Raw genomic sequence first — 26,157 nt, forward strand, 5'->3', positions numbered from 1 at the left:
GACGGCAAACATCAGCAAGTATTCGCAGGTGGAGCAACCAGAGCTCAGAGATACTGGTGGGCGTGTAAAAGCGTAGCATCACTTTGGAAAACAATCAGACAGCTTCTTAAAAAGTTGATACACACACCATAAGACCCAGCCATTCCACTCCTAGATATTTAACTAAGAGAAATGAAAGCATTTGTCCATACAAAGACCTATACAGAAATGTTCATAGTGGCTTTATTTGTAACAGCCCCAAAGTGAAAATAATCCAAAAGTCCATGAACAGGTAAGTGGATAAAACAAATTTGTTGCACATCCAGACTATTCGATAATAAACAAGAAAAAACTGTTGGTTCATGTTATAATAAGGATGATCTCAAAATAATTATGCTTAGTGGAAGAAGCCAGGCAAGAGAGAGAGAACACTGTATGATGTCATTTATACAAAATTCTAGAAAGTGCAAATTAATCACATTGTAACAGAAAGCAGATAAGTGGTTGCCTGGGTATGGGAAAGGTCAGAGAGTGGGAAAGGAAAGGATTTACAAAGGGAATCGATGGATATGTTCTTTATCTTGATTGTGGTGGTATTCCCGTGGACAGGATTGCCAGATTTAGCAAGTAAAAAACAATTAAATTTGAATTTTAACATAAAGAATATTTTTAGTGTAAGTATGTGTTATGCAATGTTTGAAACATACTAAAAATTTATTTGTTGTTTATATAAAATTCAAATTTAACTGGATATTTTTTATTTATCTGGCCACCTTGTTCATGTGTGTACACATACGTAAAACTTAAAGAAATTTTACACTTTAAATATATGCAGTTTACTGTATGTCAGTTATACCTCAATAAAGTTATTGGGGGGAAATAAGAAGGAATTGAGGTGAACCAAGGAAGATGAAATGACTTCCCAAGTCTTCTCAGCCAATGGCAGTAAGGTCAAGGCCAAAATCCCAACTGCCATTCATTCTCCCCACCTATGTGCTCCTTTTATTACACCACATTAATTCTAGAAGAAAATGTTTGCTCACAGGACTGGGAAAATAGATCCCTAAAGTAAGGACATTCACTTATGTACTCATAAAGAAATTTAAAATAATTTATAATTTCTTAACCTCTGCTCTCATGTGGCTTTGTGAGTCTAATAGTTCACCTGTTCACAGATCCATTGTAATAGCAAAGTGCCGCCGCGTAATGCAATCCATTTCTGGAATAAGTAAGGAATCACTTTATTTCGATTCTCTTAACTGTCCGGGAGCCGTGTCGTAGAGAAGGGTAAAGGTATAATGAAAGATACCTATCTGTTGTAAATAGTAACTATTTGTTGATTACCACTTCCTTGTTTTTTCCAATGCAATATTTCTCAATAATCCAAATAGCATGTTCATGTGTTTTTCTTACAGCATACCTTTTGCCATTTCTACTTGTTTATTACATAATTTACAAGTTGAGAAATACCACTTCCTAGTCTAAACGGCCCTGGTCTAGACTGAAGTCACTTCCTGCCGTCTAGAAATAAACAATCCTGCCCTGATGTACTGTTTATCCGGGGAACAGAGGAGGAAAAGGCCATATTTCACGTAGGCTAAAAAGTGTTATTTTAATAAATTACATTTCCCTGGTCTGTAATTGTGATGTGCCTTACTGCCAATGCCTATGTTTAAAGTGGTACATTTCTTTTCTCTTCTCTTTTTGAAGCAAAGCTGGTATTAAGTCAACAGTGTGTTTGACATCCCATAGCACTATTTCCCCCCAGTCCAGTGTTAGTCACCCTCTTCTCTTTGGATTCAGCGGTAAATACTGTCATTTCTCAGAGCACTCAGGGAGCAATGCTTTGCCTCTCCGTTCCTTCCAGCGCGGGCGGAATCAGTGTCATTCTCACCCACTGTTATTTCTTCTCAGCTAGCTGTATCATTTAGTGTCCCACCCCACTTTTCTATTTCTTATTTGCACTGGCAGGTTGATATATTTGCCTCTCCTCACCGGCCACTTATGCAACTCCAATAATAAGAAAATCAATGGTCACAGAGTCAGAGATGAGATGGGGCCAAATGAACATCGGCAAGGTCAGATAAAGCCACGCTCTCAGCTGGGACCTGCTGTGCACACAGAAAGTAACTTCTCTCATGCAGTCACACCAGTACATGAACGAAATACTCATCTTCGCAGTGGTGGAGTCAACCATTTGACTCTAACAAATAGGGAAGTTTCCTATCTAAAATCAGCCAGCGTGGCTCAGTGGTTGAGTGTCGACCTATGAACCAGGAGGTCACCGTTCGATTCCCAGTCAGGGCACGTGCCCAGGTTGCGGGCTTGATCCCCAGAGAGGGGTGTGCAGGAGGCAGCCTATCAGCGATTCTCATCCCTCTTCCTTTCTCTCTGAAATCAATAAAATTATATTTTTAAAAAATAATACAAATAAATAAAATATTCATAGAGGTCAAAAGGCAAATATGAGACACTCTAGATCAGGGGGTCAGTAAACTATAGCCCGTGGGTCCAATCTGGCTCGATGACACCTGGTTTCCTGCAGCTAAAATGATCGCTCACTGTGGTTGAACAATTAAAGACTATCTGTGGCCATGTGAAATTATAAACAATTCTAATTTTGGTGTTCATAAGTAAAGTTTTATTGGAACATAGGCACACAATAGTTCACATATTGTCAATGGCTTTTTTCTCGCTGTGATGGCAGCATTGGAGTTGAGACAGAGACAGTATGTCCTGCAAGCCTAGAACATTTACTGTTCGGCCCTTTACAGAAAAGTTTGCTCGGATCAAAGGGTTTGGAGAGAAACACCAACAACTGCTCGCTCTCCCTCGCATTTCCTGAAGGCGCCCCTGGCTTGCCTCAGTTGCTCTGTCTTGTTTCAGTATAAAGCCATACCCTCAAGGCTGAGAGCATAAACACCAAATTAGAGTTTAGCACGTGATCAGGAACCACAGGAGAGTGAGCAGTGACTTAAAATAATCTCCTGCTGTCTTAAAAGGAGATTGTACAGCAATGAAAAGTTGCACTATGTGTGTATGTGAGAGAGAGAGAGAGATTGAGATTTTTTTTCTCTGTGAGAAATGTTGCCCTTGATGCTTTGCAGCAGATAACCCAGAGGCCAGTATCTGCTCCTTCCTTTCTAGAAAGCTTGCATTTTGTTTGGGTGTCTAGCCTGGCCTCACATGACTCAGGATTACACCCTGATTCATCCAAGCCAGTCACTGAAATCCCCATCCTCCTGCCAGGGCAACGCCTCAGGGAGGATGAATGACTCAGCGCTGGCCAACGAAAGGAACAAGGAAACAGGAGGAATCCACTGGGGTTTTCTAGGAAAAGCTGCTCCACGGGATGAAACCCACACCCCCTTGGGCAGGATGACGCCTGCATGTGGTCCCTGACGCTGTGACAGCCTCCTTGACACCTGAGGAGGAGCTGCCTGAAGGCAAAGGTGCCCTGGTGCCCTGAGGATGCCGCCCAGAGATGGGAAGGACCTACAACAGTGATGGCGAACCTATGACACGCGTGTCAGAGGTGACACGCAAACTCATTTTTTTGGTTGATTTTTCTTTGTTAAATGGCATTTAAATATATAAAATAAATATCAAAAATATAAATCTTTGTTTTACTATGGTTGCAAAGATCAAAAAATTTCTATATGTGACACAGCACCAGAGTTAAGTTAGGGTTTTTCAAAATGCTGACACGCCGAGCTCAGAAGGTTCGCCATCACTGACCTACGATTCTGAAGACATCCCTGACCTATGTAGTTAAACAGCCCCGGACGCATCTGCCTCAGATCTTATTCTATGACATAAGTTTTCTTATCTCATCCATTTTGTGATGGATTTCCTGTTTCTTGCAGTACTCTAATTGGTTTTTATTAGTTCTGCATTCATAGATCTTATTAATATCCCCTTTCATGGGAATGTCTGGAGCCGGTCTCCATGAATGGTAAAGAGTTTCTTCTACTAAAATGGACCATTTCATGCCCATTTATAGTACGAAAATTCCAAACCATAAAAACCCCAAACACTGAAACCCATTTTTCATTATATATTTAGTTTTCCCCTTCAGGTGAGAGGAACACATGGACAGTCATATGGTTGCAAAGTTTTGTCACGGAGAGTCTGTCAGTGTTTTTTTTAAAAGTCCGGGGGTGTTGGTAAAACTTTGGATCCTGCCTTCTTTCTCACTGGGAAAAATAGAGGGTTTTTTAAAAAATTATTATTATTACATCAGCAACGTCAGTGATAAAGTAGTTGTTCTTGCAACAAACCTCACCAAGCATTTGCTGACAGCATTGCACTGCTCTCGTTACTGGGGAAGTTACAGAGCAAATAGGAGAGTAAGTCTCTGAAGGGCACGAGTGAGGCTGCTTGATAAGCAGACGAGACACACACTCATGAAACAGCTCGGAAAGCCACGCACGCACGTGAAACAGGTCAAACTGTACTTTAAAGTGTCAGCGAACAGCAAGGTCTGTCTTGAGAGCAGACACTGTTTCCTAGAGGAGGTGGGTGTGGTCTCCTTCAGACTGGATGATGTGTTAGTCCATTGGGGGCGGCTATAATCAAATACCATCGTCTGGGGACTTGTGAACGACAGAAATTTATTTCTCATACTTCTGGAGGCTGGGAAGTCCCAAGTCAAGGGCATCTGGTGAGGGGCAGATTCTGTGTCTGACAGGAGACTGCGCCCTGCTTCAGAGATGGCCAGTTTTTTCGCTATAACCTCACATGGCAGAAGCGGTGAGGGCGCTCTCTGGGCCTCTTTTATAAAGGGCACTAACCCCATGCGTGTTAGCTCCACCCTCATGGCCTAATCACCTCCCAAAGTCCGTACTTCCGCATACCACCACATTGGGCCTTAGGAGTTCGCATAGGAATCTGGGGGAGGACACAAACATTCAGCCACTAGCATATGAGAAATCAGAAACAGAGGCCACGCCACATGCGTCTTTGTTCCTTTCACACTGACCCAGTGCCAGGCACACAGTAGGTGTCATCAATATTAGTAGAATCATTATTTGAACTATGCATATCAAGTGAATTCTCTCATTCTTCATAACTCAATTCCAATTTATAATTCTATGCATAATTATCTTATAAAACACCCTATTGACACAATAATCCCATGAGCTCACTGGAGGCAGTTTGAGTTTCTTGGAAGCTGTCCCTAATGTTTTCCGATTGTCCACAGGAGGTTTATTGTTTAGAAGAAGAACAAATGTATATAGCGGTATTTTTGCCTGATGTTTATTTGACCCTTTTAAAAAAATTGACATAAATTGATTCTCTCCCTTCCTTCCAACGACGCTGCAAGACAGACATCACTCTTCCTATTTTATAGAGGAGGAACCTGTAATTCAGACACCGGATCATTTTCCCCGGTCACAAAGCCAACACAAGACAAAGCCAGCCTGTGAACCCACAGCAGTTTAGCTTCAGAACCACATCCTTAACTGTAACGTTAGCATTTCAGACACAAATGAGCAAGTAATGCTGGGCAGGCCCATGGGAGAGAGGCAAGCTGGGATCTTCCTACCGTCTTTGAAGCTGCAGTTTCCAGGGCGGGAAGATGGAGAGAGGTGGAGCCATGAAGCCTGGTGCAGGTTTTAATGAAGCACATCTCCTTCCCCGCAGTCATGGTGGAAGAGGCGTGAGGGCTGAGTGAGCAGCGTCGGCAGTTCTATTTAAGCATTACAGCTGCAAATAATCCACCAGAGTTTAGCCCTTGAACATGAAAGAGAACTCCAAAGACAAGCAGGTGAGGGTTTTGTTAACCCAGGCGCTGCCAACTTCATCATTGGCAAAACGAGGGCAGGAGTTTTGGGGAAGAGGATGAAAGATCCAAAAATAGTTACTATAGGAAAACAACAACAAAGAAAACAACTAACCAGAAAAACACACTAAGGGATGTAACAACCGTAGTTGAACAGGGATAACTGTTAAAGGGAAAATAAGGAGAACATAGATTGAACGTGAATTGGAAGCTTTACTTTTAAGCAGGGAATCAGATCCAGCATAGAGTCTAGGCTCTGGAGGATGAGGCCTGGGGGAGGGGAAATGGGCGATTTAAAGCCAAACACCTGTGGAACGGTTTCACTAGGGAAACCACATTTCTGCGTGTGGCTGGTTGGGTGGTGATACGGGAATCTTACGGTTAGGGAACACTGGGCCGGCTATAGATCCGCTGAGAATGTGGGGCCCACCTCAGATCACGGCATCCAGCTGCCGCTGCTTCACCGGCAGGTGCCTGAATCAGCTGTGTGGCCAGGGCGGGTCTCCCCAGGAATCTTCTACGTCATGCCCATCGCATCACTCTAGTTCTAAAGCACAGATGAAGAAATGATGGTTTAGAAAAGACAAGGGACCATACTATGCAGCTATTTAAAAGAAAGATCTCTTACTCTTTGAGGCAGCATGGAAGCACCTGGAGAAATAAGCCAGTCAGAGAAAGACAAGTATCACATGCTCTCACTTACATGTGGAATCTAATGAACAAAATAAACTGAGGCATAAAATAGAACCAGAGGCGTGGAAACATGGAACAGACTGATGAATCTCAGAGGGAAGGGCGGAGCTGGCGGCAGGAAGAGATTAACCGAAGAATTTATATGCATATATGCACTACCCATGGACACAGACAATAGTATGGCAGGCCTGGGGGGATGGGGTGAAGGGGGTCAATGGCGAAAAAGAGGACATCTGTAATACTTTCAACAATAAAGATAAATTTAAAAAGAAAAGTCCAGTGACTTGACTAAAGCCATGGAAAACCTTTTTTAAAAATATATTTTTATTGATTTCAGAGAGGAAGGGAGAGAGAGAGAAATATCAACAATGAGAATCATTGATCTGAATCATTGATCTCACCTACTGGGGATCGAGCCCGCAACACAGGTATGTGCCCTTGACCAGAATCGAACTCAGGACCCTTCAGTCCGCAGGCCGACGCTCTATCCACTGAGCCAAACCAGCTAGGGCTAGCCATAGAGAACTTGATTGGAGCGCCCCTAACGTCCCACCCTTGAAATACACACTTTTCGTTTGCAGAGCACCAGCACTTTTCATTCCACTGTCCACAACTCAGTGCTTTTGACTCAGCTGTCAAGTGGTGGCTCTCCTAAAACATGTATTGCAGTCCACAGAACAGACTAACTAAGGAACTAACTGCAGATATACTAGTATATCTGCTCTAACATTTATGGTAGAGTGTGGTGATGACAAAATTTAAAGGATAATGGGAACATCACACACAGGATCAGTATTTCCCCAAGTCTGTGGGATTCGCACACGTGACCCCATGATCCAATGGGGGGAATGTACCATGCTTAAATAAGGTTGAGAAACTCTACATTGCATAATTGTAAGCAGGTTTATTTACCATGGGATTTCTCACAACTTCTAATATGCTTTCATGTGCTGCGAATCTCTAAAAGGCAAATGTAGCAAACAGTGTTCCCAAATGTACTTGAGTATGCAGCACCCCCACCTACCCCACCCCACCACACCTGTACATATATTTTCAGGTGCACTCATGGGAGATTATTTGATGAAACACTTGGAAAAATACTGGCCTAAAAACATACACTGAAATCCCAGCAAAACGGACACAGTTTTTCTGTATTTCATACTATTTAGAAGAGATTGCAAAAATTTCCTTCTGACAGGAGTTTTGTAGGTGAGACCTCAAGACCTGTCGTATTGAGAGAGAAAACAGACTTTCATGCTCTGGCCATTCTATTCTTTACCAAAGTGAAAGCCTGCAGCCAATAAAATTGAAGCCACAATGTATTCATCCAGGGAAATTAGCCACAGTGAATACTCAATGCGTCATGGGGAGCAAAGAAGATTAGGAGGCTGTGAAAACATCTGCCAAAATCATGTGTCTGAAGAATGTTTTCAACTTCCTTGGAAAGCTTAGATTACTCTTCCAACCACAGATTTGTTGCGACATTGACCATTCCATCGGAGTACCTGGTGGAAACCCCAGCTCATCTGTGCTCTGCAAATACTGAGCTCACTGATCCAAGACAAAGTGAAGGAAGCTGCAGGGCCAGCAGGGGTCCAAGTGACACACAGTGTGACCACAGAAGCTCCTGCCTCTGAGGTCTTTGCAATGAAGTTCCTCCTTTGAGTCCCAGATCTGCCCGTACAATCCTGCACACGTTTTGGTCCTAGGACTTCTGAAACTCTTCCTCGGCCAGCATGTCTTTGTCTATTTGTAGTCAGTACTATTTATTCTTCCCCAAAGTCTTAGCTCCCTTTATATTTTCACATCATCAACTTTCAAAACCAAGTTTATTTCAGTGATATTTCCCCAGACCTTCTCTTCTTTTTTTGCTGGTTTCATTCACTTTCACAATTCATCGATTGCTTCTTATTCATTGTCTTACATTTACTAGTAAAATACCAATATTTAGCCCGGCCGGCATGGTTCAGTGGTTGAGCATGGTTTGATTCCTGGTCAGGGCACGTGCCCAGGTTGCAGGCTCGATCCCCAGTAGGGGGCGTGCAGGAGGCAGCAGATCAATGATTCTCAACATTGATGTTTGCATCTCTCTCTCCTTCTCCCTTCCTCTCTGAAATCAATAAAAATGTATTTTAAAAATAAAATACCAATATTTATTAACTACCCCACCTTGGATCATCATTTGTCATAGGTGGTCTTTCTCACATGATAGTCTTCTCCACTTTCCAATTGCTTCTGATATATTTGGGGATCTTCTAATTCTTTTTTTTTTTAAAATATATTTTATTGATTTTTTACAGAGAGGAAGGGAGAGGGATAGAGAGTTAGAAACATCGATGAGAGAGAAACATCGACCAGCTGCCTCCTGCACATCTCCTACTGGGAATGTGCCCACAACCATGTACATGCCCTTGACCGGAATCGAACCTGGGACCTTTCAGTCCGCAGGCCGACGCTCTATCCACTGAGCCAAGCCGGTTTCGGCAGGGATCTTCTAATTCTTATTTCGGGTTTTATCTATCTAGAAACAACACCCCCAGGTGAGGTTTTTTAATGTATAAAATGCGCCTGTGTTAGGTTAATTATAAGCAAAGTCATTTAGTGGGAGTAATGAAAGGCTCGGTTTGTGGGTCGGCCTGTCAGGGAACGAAGAGCTGGTTAGCTGTGACACTGGACAAATAACCCATCCTTCTGCGCCTCGGTTCCCCACCCACCAACTGGGGAAAATGTACCACCTACCTCATTTGGTTATTATAAGGATTAATTGATTTAACACACATAAATGGCCTATAATAACACCTAGAACAGTGAAGGCGAACCCATGACACGCGTGTCAGAGGTGACACGAGAACTCATTTTTTTGGTTGATTTTTCTCTGTTAAATGGCATTTAAATATATAAAATAAATATCAAAAATATAAATCTTTGTTTTACTATGGTTGCAAATATCAAAAAATTTCTATACGTGACACGGCACCAGAGTTAAGTTAGGGTTTTGCAAAATGCTGACACGCCGAGCTCAAAAGGTTCGCCATCACTGACCTAGAACATAGTAAAATTATTAGCTAGTATTATTTCTACCATTTCAGATAACAAAAGCATCTTCGAATAAAGTGTGGAGATTTTTTTTAAGTACTTTTTTTTTCTTTTTTTTTAAGGCCCGGATTATAAAAAGGATTATCTACCGAGAGTTCAGCAGCACACTTCCTGTGCAGGAGAACTGCCTCTGACATTAGAGAGATCTGGAGACCTCGGCTACTTATGGAGGCCTGCCTCCTGCGGCAGCCTCCCAGCCCAATACAGGCACACGTATGTGGGTGAAGTCGGCTGGGGAATACCAGAGTGTGATTTTATCAACAAAACGAGGCGCGAGAGTGGCTTTCACATCAAGGTATCGCTCTTAAATTTCTGTTCTTCAGAGCATACTGTTGTCTGATTTGAATGCTTGCAGAGTTTGCTTCCATAGGAAACAGCATGGTCTTGGTCTGTGATGGAGAAAGGATGGCATTTGAGTTTGGCAGAAAAGTAAATGCGTGAAGAAACGTACTTGCTACCACCCTTCCCGTTTAGGCCCCTTAAACCGTGAGAGGAGAGGTGTGAAGAAAAGGAAGCCATGGGCAACACAAACGCACTGGAGTTTGGCTTGGGGATGCTTCAGGTTCACATGCATGCTGCGACAGTCACACGCGGCCCCTCCCCGCTCTCGCTCATGAGTGGGCGGGGTAAGAGCAGGCTGGGCTGGATGGACAGCAAACAGATGAGTCCCAGGTCTCTGAAACCCACTGTGTGGCTAGTGCCTTCGGATCCAAGTTCCAGAGGGACCTTAGAAACCTTGTCTATTCCTCTCGGTGATTTAAATGCAGGGACGAGCCCATACAGTCTCCTCTGTGGAGGAAGACAGCACAGGTGATTTTAGAAGTAAAATGTAAGCATTCAGACTTTTTTTCCAGGCAGGCCTTTGCAGTGTCTGAAAAGGGAACATGTATCAATTAGGCAGTGACTGGATTTCCTTGAATCTTCAGGCCGTAGAGTACAGCCTCATACGGTCAAGTTTAACAAAAGGAAAAGCCCTTTGCTGGTCCAACCTGTACAGCAGTATAGGAGAGTGATCGGGAGCTCAGTCTCTATCAGACAGACCTGGGTTCAAATCCTGGCCCTGAGGTAGGTCTGGCCTGTGGCCTTGGGCTGGGGAGTTCACCTCTGCATCTCTGCTCCCTCCTCTCCTCAAGGCAGTGTTTAGAGAGCCCACTTCATAACATCTCCGAATTCCTGTTCTGGTTCTGCCACCTACTACCTGAGAGTGGCCTTAGGCAAGTCTCTAACCTCTCTCTGGCTTCAGTTTCATTATGAATCTTATTTACTTTAGTGGACTGTTGGAAACATTAAGCAAGTTAATATTTGCAAAGTGCTGGGAAGGCGGTGCTCTATGTGTTCACTATTGTTATTGTTGTTGTTATGTTGTGAGGGTTAAATATGAGAACACGAGGAAAGCACTAAGCATGATGCATCTCACGTGGTTGACATCCAAATCTCAGCTCTTAGCACTGGGGTTGTCGGCTGTTCGTACTGCGGTTGTTGTGGTTAATGTTACTCAGGGCCAGTGCAATGAAATGAATGCCCAGGTTTTCAGCTGTGTCCTGTTCCACTTAGGCACTAAAGACGAAGATCCGAAATTTAATTAAATATCAAAACTGGCCACCAGCAAGGAGAGTATGGCCCAAGGCAAGGCAGCTGGTTGGAAGGAAGAGTCCAGAACGGCCATTGCCATGTGACTAGCCTTTGGCCGGTGCCCTGCTCTGGAGCACAGCCCTCAGTCTGTCTGCCTGTCCTGAGTGCGTATAGCTTCTCTTCCTTTTTCATCTTTAACTTTAGAACATATTTGTCTGCTCAAATGGCGTGCATTCAAGCATGCCTGGTCTTTGAAGCAAGCTGGGAACCCACCAGAGACGTCAGCCACGACTTCGCCTTCCAGGAGGTGTTTATCCCGTTCGGATTGCACAGGTGGCTTCGAGTCACCCTCTGCCCGGCAGCCCTGGCCTCTTAACCCCCATGGGATTGAGTGCGAGCCATCCAATCATTTTCTCTGCCAGCTCGCGGCACACTCAGGAGTTGGTCTGGTTTGACACAAGCTGTAAGGGCTGTTGCTTCCCATCTCTGCACTTTCTTGGCCCTGGCATTTTGAATTTTGTTAGTAATTTTCTCTTTTCTTATTATTGATTTTTAGAGAGAGAGAGAGAGAGAGAGGAGAGAAACACCTACACATCAATTTGTTGTTCCACTTATTTATGCATTCTTGTGTGTGCCCTGCCCAGGGATCAAACCCGCAACATTGGTGTAGGGCAGTGATGGCGAACCTTTTGAGCTCGGCGTGTCAGCATTTTGAAAAACCCTAACTTAACTCTGGTGCCGTGTCACATATAGAAATTTTTTGATCTTTGCAACCATAGTAAAACAAATATTTATATTTTTGATATTTATTTTATATATTTAAATGCCATTTAACAAAGAAAAATCAACCAAAAAAATGAGTTCTCGTGTCACCTCTGACACGCGTGTCATAGGTTCGCCATCACTGGTGTAGGGGGATGATTCTCTAACCAACTGAACTGCACAGCCAGGCCCTTTGGGTAATAATGTTAAACCCTGAGGGTTCCTTGGACTTAGAGCTTTATAATGAGAGCAAAAAGATTCATTGAGAATGACAATACATATCAGCAAAGAACTGATATAATTTTCTGATGTAAGGCCACTACTCTTCTCTGTACCCTACACACTTCTCCCCGGCATCCAGTCCAGCCTCAGACCAGGGTTCCTCATCCACCCCATGCTTCATCCAGCTACTTCCCATCAGTCAGACTTGGCGTGAGTAGACGTTTGAGCTGATAAATACACACACACACACACACACACACACACACACACACACACTCTATGCATGCAAACAAGCTCCTAATTACAAATACTGTATGAGAGGAGCTGGTAAATCCCCTGGCGTGATGTAAGTTAAGGAAATGTCTGGGTCCACGTCCTGTTCATCCTCTGGTTCTGTTACTAATGGGCCTCTATCACACCCTGCGCCGTCCTTACCCCTGCCAGTCCCAGTCAAGAGGGCACTGCTTCAGTCTAACCTCAGAGACTTCTCTGTGTCTCTCGCTGCAATCTCTGGAACTCTGATTTTAAGCACAAACCTTTATCTGGTGGATTTCTAATGCCTGCGCAGCTGCCCTTCCTAATTTACTGCTTCAGGTTTGCAGGAGGCTCACAGTTAAGGACGCTCATGCCCCTCCCGTAGACACATGGAACACGGCCTGGGCAGCTGCTTCCTACCTGGGATGGTCTCTCCTATTTGGGGCACTCGGAGGGGTTCAGATCATCTGGATTTGGGTGGAAAAATAATCACTTCCAGGCGGAGTGACACGTGAAAAATTTCCCCACATTGCGGAGGTCAGTAAAAATCACAATATCGGGTTTCTCTGCTGGATCTCTTTGTGTTTAGCTATTTCCTACTCACTCGTGTGTGGGTTACAATGCCATAATGATACATGTGGGTGTAAGCCAGCAAAGATCCCTGCTTTTCTTATTATCTCAGATTTAAGAGCAGTACATTTTTTTTAATGGATTTGGTCTCTGCCAAACTATATATGTTGTTTCTGGAAGAATATGCGGAGACCTTTGAAACAATTCCTTTGGTTTCAGCCCCATGCTAAATTGAGGACAATTCTGAGTGCTGCTTAGCCGGGCACGCCTTCTCTTTCCCGGCCTTTCTTTAACCCAAACCTGGACAGAATCAGTGGGCTTCCTCATGTCCATTTTCTGCTCCTGCATGTTGACCTTGTGACCAAATGATTTAAGTCATTTGATGTTCCCACAGAAACAACGTTATACTGGACTTGATGGTTAACTCTTCCAGAGGCAATATTAAGTCAATGAATCATAACATATATTACAACCACTATGTCATCATACAGTCTAGCAACTTGAAAAATCTGCAGAAGGTAATAAGGAGAACTATAGGAACCTATAACCATATTTACATGTAATCTATATATATAAAAGGCTAAGTGACCAACCATCCATCTATCCAACTGTCCAACCGACTGACCGGCCGGTACATAAGATGCACACTGGCAATTTAAAAATAAACATTGGCTCGCACATGCGCGATACATATAAAGCTCTCGCTGGTGCCAATCACACGTGTGTTTTAATTTTATAATACTATATTATATATACTATTTTGACATGTAATTTTTTGCAGTAACGTAATTACCGCACGAATCTTTCTTCTAATTAATTTCCTTTCAATGTGCACGAATCTATGCACCGGGCCACCAGTACAGTATAATATAATGAAAGTAAAATCTTGGAGGCTTTGAAACTTCTGCCTCACTTTTAATTGGGCACACACTCCACGGTTATGAAATACAGAGGCTTCTTGGGGACAAGTTTTATGAACATTTGAACAGACTTCTGACGTTGAGTTTCTTGATGGCTGTTAAATAAACCGAACCACAGCTGGTTGTTTCGTCAGACATTTTTCTCACTGTGATTTATTTAGAGGAAGTAAACATAAAACGAGCTGCCATTGACTGAATATTTACTATGTGAGGAAGGTACTGTAATTAGTTCCATTTTACAGATGAGGAAACTGAGGTATTGGCAGGTGAGGGCCTATTTACAGCCAGTAAATGGTGGAGCCAGGAATTCAACCCAGGCTGTGAACCCAGGACTTAGAGGGGATACAGCGCGCATGAGATGAATGACAGGAAAGGAAGTCAGATCATCAGACTGAAGCCAGTGCATAGGGGACACATTTAGTTATTATTTTTCTTTAAAGCAGGGTCTGGCTGGGCTCAATTCCAATTGCCTTCTCTTACAAGTTATGCATCCTTTCTTCATGTTCCCTCCACTTTCTCCCAGCTTCCTGTCCTGCATTCTTTGTACACAATATACTTCATTTATAATATTAACATCAATTACTAGTAGATAGCACCCACATAGTTGATGTAACAAGGTATAGCTTAGTAATAGTTAATTTTGAATTTTTATTTAATAAACACTTGATAATGTTTCAAAAATCGGTGATCAAATACAATCTTTGGCATTATGGGAAGAAATAGAGAAGACCGTGAGGTCCTACCAACGCCTACCTTCTTTCCTTGTCCCAGCCTGACCCCGTGCGGTCTTCTGAACTGTCCACCTTCACACGACAGTGTCTGGGACAATTTTCAAATTCACCTGGAGAAAGAAATATTACCAGTATGGAGTTGACTGGTATGCAGACCACCAATCACATATTTCAGAATTTCTGGGTGTCTTTTGCCCTAAATTTCTCACTTACCTGTAGGTTCATTTGGTTGAATCACATTCACCAACCTCGAGTCTCACAGTCCTAGTCTCCAGATGGTATATTCCATCCAGAAAACTTAAAAAAGATCAATAAAGCTTTCTTTTTCAACCAAGTTATACAAGCAAAATGGAAAGTAGCTTTTCTAAAATTAGGCACATCTTTGCGTTGTTGCTATTCCTCCCCCAATGGGTGTGTGTTCAGTTCTCACTTTATACTTCTTAGAGTTGTTTGCACCGGTTTGTGGCTTAATGTAAAAATAATTCCATCAGCACCTTTCCTCCTGAAGTGCCTATAGAGCAATGCACTCCCTGAGGCCAAGGAAGCCTTCAGTAAGGAAGTGCCACGTGCTGACCATCTGGGAGGGAGGAGAAACATCGCCTACAGAGGCCAAAGGACCTTCCTTTCTCTTAAAAGAATATATTAGCACCATGCACCTCCTTATACACAGACGTTATACTTTTCCATTTTACAAACCTTGGCTCTATAAGATTCCTCGAATAAATGGAAGGAAGTCATTTCCTTATAAACTTTTACTTGTTTCTGAACATCTGTAAATAAACTTTATGTGTGATGCTTCCTTTCTCTAGCAGACCGTGAAAGCACCAGGGAGCCATGTCCCTGATGTGCGCTCCCAGCGCTGTGTGCAGAGTGCTCGGTGAGGAATGTGTTTGCAAAGGGAAGCCCCTCTGTGGGTAGCCAGGGCCACACCACCTCCACATTCCGCTGGGCACCACAGCCCCTGGGACCCTGCTCCTCAGCTAAACAAAGGGCTTCCTCTCGCTTGTTGAAGTTACTTTATAATTATTGGCAAATTGGGAAAAATACATATTAATTTTCATACCTTTTGTTAGGATGTAGAAACATGAAAAAGAAAGAAGGAAAAGGGCCCAGCCAGCATGGCTCAGAGGTTGAGCATGGACCTATGAACCAGGAGGTCACAGTTCGATTCCCAGTCATGGGCACATGTCCCAGTTGCTAGCTAGATCCCCAGTGGGGAGTATGCAGGAGGCAGTGATTAATGATTCTTTCTCATCATTGATGTTTCTATATCTCTCTCCTTCTTTCCTCTCTAAAATCAATTTTTTTAAAAAAAAGAAGGAAAAGGAACTCAATGTAATTTAGAACCTAATGGGTGATTTTATTCCTTAGTTAAGGAAAGAAGGTTAAAAATACACCATGGTGGTTACTAACATTTGTGGGGCTTGATGTAACATCTTGAGTCTGTGTCTTAATGTAAACTACCTTCTTTAAAAATTATACTTCTTAACGTTAGTAATTAAGCATATGCCATAGGTTTTCAACAAATATTTGATGATGATAGGGGAGATTCAGGGCTAAGGAAAAAACTCTATAAATTAGAATGGGTTCTAATAAACCTGTGGTTTGACTCCATAGCCAGGTCCCTTTACTGGTAAATATACTATCAAAGAATTTTAAAACTTGGGCATGATTGAATATCCTAAGCATAGGTGGCTAAAATACCAGAACATCTGTTTTCTAAATCTGGCATTTATCTTGGCTTTTTAAGATCTTTGGGAGAAATTCTAAAATCATAAAAACTTTACGTTTATAGTTTTTCCTTACTATTCATATACAACACTCCCAGAGTACCTCAGCTGTGTTGACAAAAATGCATAGAATGCATAGTGAATGAGACTAGCAATCTATTCTTTTCCCAGGATTGAACCTAGGAAATCAAGCCATCTTAATTGAGCAAATTGGAAACAATTTATTAAATATAGGGGCCCTTGCGGTATCATACCAGCTATGTCTCTGGGCTCAAAACAATGGCACTGAAAATAAGTACTGTAGGAATTCATATGAGTTCCTTCAGTTGGGGAAGAATTCATAGGAGAGTTTCTTTGTGCTATTGAAGTTTTTAGTGTGACTATTGTTAGCAATTAGACTGCACAATCCCAGCCACATCCCCAATGGCTTTAGGCAAACTGAGGTTCAGATCTGTTTTACTTGACTTTGTACTGACAGCATTAACCCCACACCTCCTAGTGCTTAGAATGGCATAGATGATTATCAATAAATACTAGGGGCCCAGTGCATGAATTCGTGCACCTTGAAAGGAACTGTGGGCTGTGAGGCTGCGGTGGGCACAGGGGCGGGTCTTGGCCCAACCTCTGCGCCCTCACCTGGCTCCTCCCACCACAGCCCTCGGTCCCCTGTCTGATAGCAGCCCCGTTCTCACCTGCTGACAGTGGAGAGTGATTGGGGCCGGCACAAGCGCCCTCAGTGGGTGTGAACAGCAGCTCCGGTGCCAGCAGTCAGAACCGGGACACATAGGAGCAAAGAATTTTCAGTAACCACCAGAGGCTTGCCCCAATGACAGCGACTGGCACCCCACCTTGGTCTGGCGCCCCCACTCACCTGCTCCACCATCCCCCCGTGGCTGACACCCGCCATGTTCCACATTCTGCCGCCTGCTGCCAACACCCACCATGTTCTGCACGCGACCCCTGGTGGTCAGCACATGTCATAGTGACTAGTTGTTTGGTTGTTCCTCTGTTTGGTCTATTTGCATATTAGCCTTTTATTATATAGGATGGGAGGTAGGGATTGAGATTGCTTCTTTTCTCATACAGTGTCTTTTTTAAGAGATCAAGTTACAGAAGAGGAGAAATGAATTTTTAAGTAAACTGATTTTTAAGTAATGAATTTTTAAGTAACCTAAATTAATTTTTAGATTCATTATTATTCTACTCCTAGCTTATTCAGTAGTCATTTGAAAGCTATTTGCCACATAATTTTTCATTGAAACTTGGTTCTACTATTACTGTTCACAATGCCGGAACTACACCCCTAGTGTAATTCTGTATTCTGAGGCTAATTGGACAATTAACTTGGGAGACGCACACTTTTTCACCTTTGAATTAACAATAGTGCCAACATCTTAGAAAACTCCAAGGGTGAGAGCAGTTGCAAAACAGGCACTTGATTATATTTCAGAAACTGAGCACTGGGCACCAATAGAAACTTGGGAAGCTGTTGGGTAGCTTTTCTGTAGCTTGAATAGTTGAATCTTCTCAGATTTCAGACTCTGGTAGGGATCATCACCAAGTTCTGAATAAAGGGCTCCTGGCAGAACGATTGGTTATTCATTACAAATTCTGACAATTCCCCACAGAATGAGTTCTAGTCTTGCTTTCACAGAAAATCCTAGTGTGTCTTGAATTATGGGAATACTATTTTGAATAATAATAAAAATTCACAGTAATATATAAATAAGGAAAACATTTATGTCCCTGGAGAAGTGCAGAGAAAAAATAAGTATTAGCCTTCTTTCTGAGCATAAGTGAGGCAACTTAGTATTCATAATGCTTTTCAGGGTAAATCTACTGGTATGTATGTGGCCTTAGTGAAAAATTGAATGTGACATAAGTGAAAGTAGCCAGTTGAAAACCTTTTCATTTTCCCTTCTCTCTCCTTGCATGTACCTGTCTACCGTTTGTTTTTGTAAAAGAAGGGATGAGAATGCTCTTTTTTTTAAAAAAATATACTTTATTGATTTTTTACAGAGAGGAAGGGAAAGGGATAGAGAGTTAGAAACATCAATGAGGGAGAAACATCGATCAGCTGCCTCCCGCACACTCCCCACCGGGGATGGGCCCACAACCGAGGTACATGCCTTTGACCGGAACCGAACCTGGGACCCTTCAGTCCACAGGCCGACGCTCTATCCACTGAGCCAAACCAGTTAGGGCTGTCTACTGGTTTTTTATGTCTCAGTTTTCCCATCTATAAAATGGGGATTGTATTAGTTTTCCTACCATAAATTTAGCTGCTTTAAAGCAACACCTTTTCTATAGGTCAGAATTCCTGGGAAGGCAGGGCCGGGTCCTCTGCTCAGGTCCCACGAGGCTAAAATCAAGGTTTCGGTTATTATGGCTCTAATCTCATCTGAGGCTAGCGGTTTCTTCCAAGTTCATGTGGTTGTGGCAGATTTCAGTTCTTTGTGGCTGTAGGTTGAGGATCCATTTCTTTGCTGGCTGTTAGTCAGGGGGCGGCCATTCTCAGCATCTAGAAGTTACCACGTGGCCTCCTCCAACAAAAAAATCTCCCTCATGTGAAATCCCTCTCTCACTTTAAATCTCCTTTGCCAGTAAGAGCTCACCTGAGTAAGTTAGGCCCACTGAAGGCAATCTCCCTTTCTTCGTCTGCTGATTTGGGATCTTAATTACATCTGCAAAATTCCTTCACAGCAGTAAAGTTCCTGGGTTAGTATTTGGTCGAATGCCTGAGAGAAGGTAGGTATACCAAGGAGTGAGACTCTTGGGGGATCTGTCTTAGAATTCTGTCTACCCCAGGGATAATAATAATACCTTGGAGGATTGTTAAATGGATTAAGTGAGATATGTGAGTAAAGCACTTAGCATAGTATCTAGTGTAATGTCTCAATAAATGGGATTTAGTGTCATTAATACCCATATACACTCCATTTTCCTGCCTACATGGATTTTTTAGTTATTTGGATATTTCCACACAAAAAACAGAGATACTGGGGCCACAGGCAACAAACTCACAAAACCCATTGTTTAGTCTATTTGCTGAAAGTTGATATATGTTTTCAAGTTATTTAAAAAGAGTGCAGTTAAAAAAAAAAAGAGACCAGGATGTAATTTATATTGGTGCACATATATAATATGTCATAAAATGAAGTATGAGTCTCTGCATTGCTCATTTTTTGCTTTTTAATAAGAAAAATGCATCGCAGAATCCATGCCTTAACCACTGACATTTTTCAGAAAGAATTGTTTTGTTTCTACTCATGCTCTGAATATAAAATGAATACTTTAAATGCTCCATTCACACAAAGGCCTTTCTGCCCCCTTGCTCCCTTCAATAGTTCAAGTCTAGAATAGGCAGCATTATGCAAGCTGGTGATCCAGCTACAACAAAGAGAATGCTTCTCACTGACTGTGGGAAGAAAGACACCTAAGGGGTTAACAGTAATATTTTGCAAATTGAGGCAAGTGAAGGGAAAAAAATCTATTAGCATAAGAAAAGGTAGCCTTAGGGGATTTTCCACTCAAATGTTTGGTACTAAGAGCCCTATGTTACCGAAGAGGATGGAGAAGAGAAACCCTAGTGTCTATGCATTCTTAAAATGCATTGCCATTGTATTCATTCTATTGGAGAAAAAGACCTCATAGTTATAGAGATGGGAAGTGGTTCTTTCTAGTAAGGAAAGTTAAAATTGGATATATTAACAAAATGTTTATGATGTTATACACTGATATATAGAAGAAATGGGGAGGTGGGGGGGATCTGCTATTTTGTTTTAAGAAAAGTCTTTCCAGATTAAGAAGATGCAATTTTTTTGTTACTAAAAATGTGAATGAAGATCGAAGATCATCCAAGTCCTAAAAAATTTGTCCAGAAGCGAAAATAAAATTATTTATAAGTCTATTGATAAGGTCAATTTTCAGGGAATCAATGAGCCAGAAATCAATTGAAGAAATAAAATTATGCCATGATCTTTCCATTAGACAGATGACTTTTCAAATTTTCTGTGGAATAGTGGGGGCAACCCTGCATTAATATCTCAATTGTCACTTTATTTATCCTACACATGGACGTTAAAGAGCCAGAAGTGATCAAGATTTCAGGTCTTCATCCCCAAGTGGATGACTTAAGTAGACAGGTCTGCTTTTCTAAAACAAGTAACTCTGAAACTCTTGATCAGGAAAGTCATTCTAAATCAAAGCTTGGGGGTGGGGGTGGGAAAGATTTTAGAGAGGGAGGGAGAGAAAGAGAGAAAGAGAGACACAACAGGGATCCAACCCCCCAAGTATGTGTCCTGACCGGGAATCAAACCCCCAACCTTTGGTGCTTTGAGACGATGCTCCAACCAACTGGGCCACCTGGCCAGGGCCAAAAGGGAAGATTTTTTAAAAAGTACTAGTTCATTCCTCTGATGTTGAAATTATCATAATATGATTTTGCTACTTTGTATGAATATAGCATCCCATATCAATACAAACAAAAAAATGCATTCCAAACTGAAGTGAAACATGTTTGATAATCCATATCATTGTTTCCTACCCCAGGTATGGAAAACTTAGAAATGATTACAGACCAAAACCTTTTCATTATAAATTTGACACCCCTACACCCCTTGTTTATGCCCAAGATGTGCCATCCACTGGCTGGTTCCTGGGGAAAAGGAGGCAGTATATAGAGGTCACTTATTCAGTGATAATAGATAATTTCCATGTACTCGGGAGGGTGTGGGGATTTTTTTTTTAAATGTGAGAACTGGTTCTAAGCTGCCAAATATTTTATCAATAAATTATGCTTTCTGAAAGGAGTTTGCAGATCTACACTGAACCACAGCTATCTATGTGTAATTCAGCTCTTTCCTATGATATTACCACCACATTTTCTAATTCTGTGAAGGTAAAGTGAAGAGACTTAACTCTGAGTCTAACTGATCAATAGTAGTTTCAAAAGCCTGTTTATTTAGACACGGAATCATAAAGAGAGAAAGGAGCCCAGAGCTCACCGACGACACTCTTCTTGCTACCCAATACCTGTCTTTTACAGAGACAAGAAAGTAAATCACATAGGATCATATTTATTTCACTTGCACTTTTTTCTCTCCTCAGTTCAAGAGTCAAAATTGAAACAGACTCATAGATACAGATACAGAGAACAGATGGATGGTTGCCAGATGGGAGGGGGTTGAAGGGATGGGTGAAAAAGGCAAAGGGATTAAGGAGTACAAGTTGGCACGGAGATGTCAAGTACAGCATAGGAAATATAGTCAATAATATTGTAATAACTATGAAGGTGCCAAGTAGGTACTGGGAATATCAGGGAGAACACTTTGTAAAGTATATGGTTGTCTAACCACTATGTTGTACACATCAAACTAATACCAAGTAACACTGAAGGTGAACTGTAATTAAAAAATGAAATAAAATATACCTTTGAATAGGTGAGTCTTCATAATGCAAATTTAACTTTGTTTTAGGGAAAATTATGCCCAACTATGAATGAGACACTGATGATCTCTGTTTTCTTCTCAAAAAGAAAAAGTGGTATTGTCATAATTTTAGTTTATTTGTTTTCAGTGTGTGCTTATTCAAAGAATTTGAATGGTGCAGTACTTTTTTATAAATAGATTAAAAAATGAAAAAAAATCAAAACACCACATTCTTTTACCTGAATTTAGCATTTCCTATTTAATTTCTTACCCTCACTTCTCTTTTGATGAGGAACGTAGACCGTTAGACATGTTGGTACCTTTTTAACTTGGAATTTGGGTACATCAACTTTCTTCCTTTTACAGCATACAGAATCAAGACGAGCTGTTCTTGATGCAATCAGCCACAGATACCAAAACCCATGGTAAGCACATATGAATAGTTTTTTAATTAATTCATTTCCTTCCTAAATTTGTAAAAGCGTCACTTTAAAAAAAAAACTTTTAAGTATATTACCGCTTTATTTATTTTTTGTTACAAATAAACACAAAGTTTTCACTATCTTTAGATTTTAATTAAAAGGAGGAAATGGGCAAAGCCAGCATAGACTATAGGGGAGAAAAAGAGAACCAGCCTGTAGCAATAAGAACAGCGACTGGATGAGCAGGGTAGCTTTTACTATATAAATACTACTTTCAGTGGAAAACAATAATATAATTGTTTTTGATAAAAAAAAGTAGAAGAAGAAGAAAAGCTCATTTCATGCTGTTGGCCTAGAAACCATCATCGTGGGTAATCTTGCTTAATAAATGGAATCCTACTGAAGTCACACAATGGCTTGAATTCACACTATCTTGAGGCTGCCTGTAACCTAAATTAAACATGTCTGTCTCAAGGTATGTTAAATTACAGGAAAAGAGCACATCTAGGCTTGTCATCTAGATGTAACATATAATTCAGATTCCTAAGAGGGGAAGGATCAATCAGCACGGCTCTACAAGACTTGGGATTTAGTAATGTCTTTGTTGGCCTTAGCTTTTGGGTGGCACGGGTTTCTGGAGCCTAATTCACTTCATTTTTCACTGTTGGAGGATACAGCATTAGCATGTGCAAAATGAATGGATTGTAGGCTCTTTCTGCTATAACACAACAACACAAACGAACCAAAAAGAGACAGACCCACCACCCCCATGTCAAAAGTCTATTAGTTACTACAACACGATCTCAGGACCACAAAAGATCTCATTAGGCAATTCCTATAACGTATACATAAGGCATATCCTATGTTTAAAACCATAAAGAAATAGTTACAATTTATTGCACGTTAAACAGACATTCTCATTAAAATATCCCACTTTGCCCTAACCGGTTTGGCTCAGTGGATAGAGCATCAGCCTGTGGACTGAAGGGTCCCAGGTTCGATTCCGGTCAAGGGCCTGTACCTGGGTTGTGGGCACATCCCCGGTGCGGGGTGTGCAGGAGGCAGCTGATCGATGTTTCTCTCTCATCGATGTTTCTAACTCTCTATCCCTCTCCCTTCCTCTCTGTAAAAAATCAATAAAATATATTTAAAAAAATATCCCACTTTGCTCAGATAATATTATAAGTATCTACCTACAAATGTGCTACCAAAGATTTCAAGCCAAGCCCCCTCCTCCCCCCCCCCCCAAAACCACACTGAAAATCAAAGAAACATCAACAGGCATTGGTGATATAAGTGTGAAAATTTGCTGCATTTATTTAAACATAAAAAACTTGTTAGAAAGTATCTGAGAAATATTGAAACTTGGAATATTTCCCATGGATGAGAGAATGTTGGCAGCATTCATTCCAGGGAATATGATACAGATTGTACCAGGTCAAGAGGATTCAAAACATTTATGAAAATGACCTTATACTTAGGGGACTATAGATTCAATTGGAAAATTGGATATATAGATAGGTAGATAGATATGAAAAAAAATAATAAAACCAATTTGCATATGTTGAGTGACAAATTAATAATGATAGTTATAACTAGAAAAGTTAAAACCAACATTTTTTTAGTGTATTGATGACCCCCTGGACTGGTCAGTAGCCTCTGGCTCAGGTCCCATTTGTAACTAGTTTAGATGTCAACCATCTAAATGCTGCCTCCCTCTGGAGACTTTAAGCACATCCAAGCGCTTAAAAGGCTGGGAAGATGCTCCTGAATAGGCTACTGACTCAGGCCCAAGTGTGCCCACTCCCTTGCATTCTCTCAGTGTGACTGAGGGCTGTCTCTTTCCTGGGCAAGGTTAGTGCATAGCCTCCCAGTTAATTTTCATGTTCTGGCCTTCTTAGTCAACAACCGTCATTCACTAAATTCAGCACTTCCTGTGTTTGAAGCAATGCTAGATCCCGTGGACACAGTGGTGAACAAAACAGGCCCAGTATATGCCCTTCTTGGAACTTGTATTCTAGGGGAGGAGAGAGACATTAAACAACTAAATGATTTAGGAACATTACTCTGTGTTTGATGCTTTTTAATAAAAAATTTAAGTACAAATATAATTCATGCTTGCAGCAACAAATCAAATAACATAAGCAGTATATCAAGAGAAAGTTTATATTCTGCTCTATTCCACCCAGTTTATGATGAAACATTTCATTACAAAGGCTATTTATGGGGTGTAGAGAGGTTTTATTAGGGGCATCTACGTGGACTGAGGGTCGGAGAAGTGTTCACCAGAAAAGTAATTGTTAAGCTGACTTTGAAAAGGTGAGTATAAGCTCTTTCCTGGCAGAGGGAACAACATGCACAAAACCCCGAGGTAGGAAGGAATATATCAAATTAGGACCAGTGCAGCTGGATGACAGAAACCAATGGGAAGATAGCAAGGGAAGGGTCAGATTTTGTAGAATCTTGTGTCCAGATTAGAGAATTCGGATTTTCATCTAGGAACAAAGATAATTTATTAGAAGATTCACAAAAAGAAGCAACATGTTTCAAATTTTTTCATAAGATCACCGGAATATTGGAATCCTGTGTGGAGAATGGATGGGAAGGTGACAAGAACAGTAGTAGGAAGATCCGCTAGGAGACTATTTCATTTTTAACAGGCTCATTTTCCGTTTTCAGCGTGCTTTGCAAATGGGCCAGAATAAATAGTGATTACGGAGGGCTGTGGGAAGGAAGAAGGATTTGATGGAGCTTTCAAAGAAACATGGGCTTTACATACATGGAAAAAATTTGCTATAATGATGGGGAGTTAGAATGTATTCAGTACTCTGATGAAGCAGATTTTAATATCATCTTAATTGAATTTCAGAGGTTCAGTTACATGACCAAGGGCCCCAGAAGTAACATTTCAGTCCAAGTAGACTGATTCCATTAACATGGGTTGGGATCTGGGCTTGGATGTTTTTAAAGGGCTCTCCAGGTGATCTGATGCGCATCCAGGGTTGAGTACCACTAGTGAAGACTGAGAAAAGATGGGGACTGAGCCTTGGGTCTGGGGAGGAGGGGTACCCGCACAGAGGACAAGATTAATGAGGGCCACTGCAGGAGAAAAGGAGCCTAACAGTGGGGCCCTTCAGACAATAGAAGGTTATAAAAAGTCATTGAAGAATTTTGAAGGAAATGGAAATTCAAAGAAATAATAACAGACAAATATGTGAAAATTATCAGTGGTCTCAGAAAAAGCGCTGTAGGAAGAGTAGGATGATTTGAGTCCAAACAACCAATGCTAAAGAATTTCTGTCTGCTGACATAATGGAGGCAAAATCCTCAGTGTTTTTGAGACTAGAGGTCCAGTAAAGGACAATTACAGGATTTCCTCCATTCTGAGATGTACTTTAAACGCTTTAACTTTCTAAACAACAAGAAAGCCCGCTGCATGGGAGAACATATTTGCCAATGCTATTTCAGATAAGGGTTTAATCTCCAAAATTTACGGAGAACTCGTACAACTTAACAAAAGGAAGATAATCCAATAAAAAAATGGGCAAAGGACCTAAACAGACACTTTTCGAAAGAGGACATACAGAAGGCCAAGAGACATACGAAAACATGCTCAAAGTTACTAATCATACAAGAGATGCAAATCAAAACAACAATGAGATACCATCTCACACCTGTCAGAATGGCTATCATCAACAAATCAACAAACAACAAGTGCTGGAGAGGATGTGGAGAAAAAGGAACCCTCATGCACTGCTGGTGGGAATGCAGACTGGCGCAACCACTGTGGAAGACAGTATGGAGTTTCCTCAAAAAGTTAAAAATGGAACTCCCATTTGACCCAGTGATCCCACTTCTAGGACTATATCCCAAGAAAACAGAAACACCAATCAGAAAGGATATATGCACCCCTATGTTCATAGCAGCACAATTCACATAGCTAAGATCTGAAACAGCTAAGTGCCCATCAGCAGATGAGTGGATAAAAACG

At 41.5% G+C, this 26,157-nt stretch overlaps 1 protein-coding gene across 1 annotated transcript in view; it reads left to right on the plus strand.

The window, feature by feature from the left end:
• The first annotated feature begins 7,774 nt into the window (after positions 1-7,774).
• The window catches only part of CUNH4orf45 (chromosome unknown C4orf45 homolog), a 40,390-nt gene continuing 22,007 nt past the window's right edge, over positions 7,775-26,157 (plus strand). Inside the window, exons 1-3 of the mRNA XM_023752969.1 lie at positions 7,775-7,802; positions 9,616-9,848; positions 22,111-22,169. Of these exons, the coding sequence (XP_023608737.1) occupies positions 7,775-7,802; positions 9,616-9,848; positions 22,111-22,169 (320 nt within the window). The remainder of the gene's footprint in view (positions 7,803-9,615; positions 9,849-22,110; positions 22,170-26,157) is intronic.

Source organism: Myotis lucifugus, unplaced genomic scaffold (genome assembly GCF_000147115.1).
Source record: "Myotis lucifugus unplaced genomic scaffold, Myoluc2.0 scaffold_1, whole genome shotgun sequence".
In the NCBI taxonomy this organism is placed as follows: domain Eukaryota; kingdom Metazoa; phylum Chordata; class Mammalia; order Chiroptera; family Vespertilionidae; genus Myotis; species Myotis lucifugus.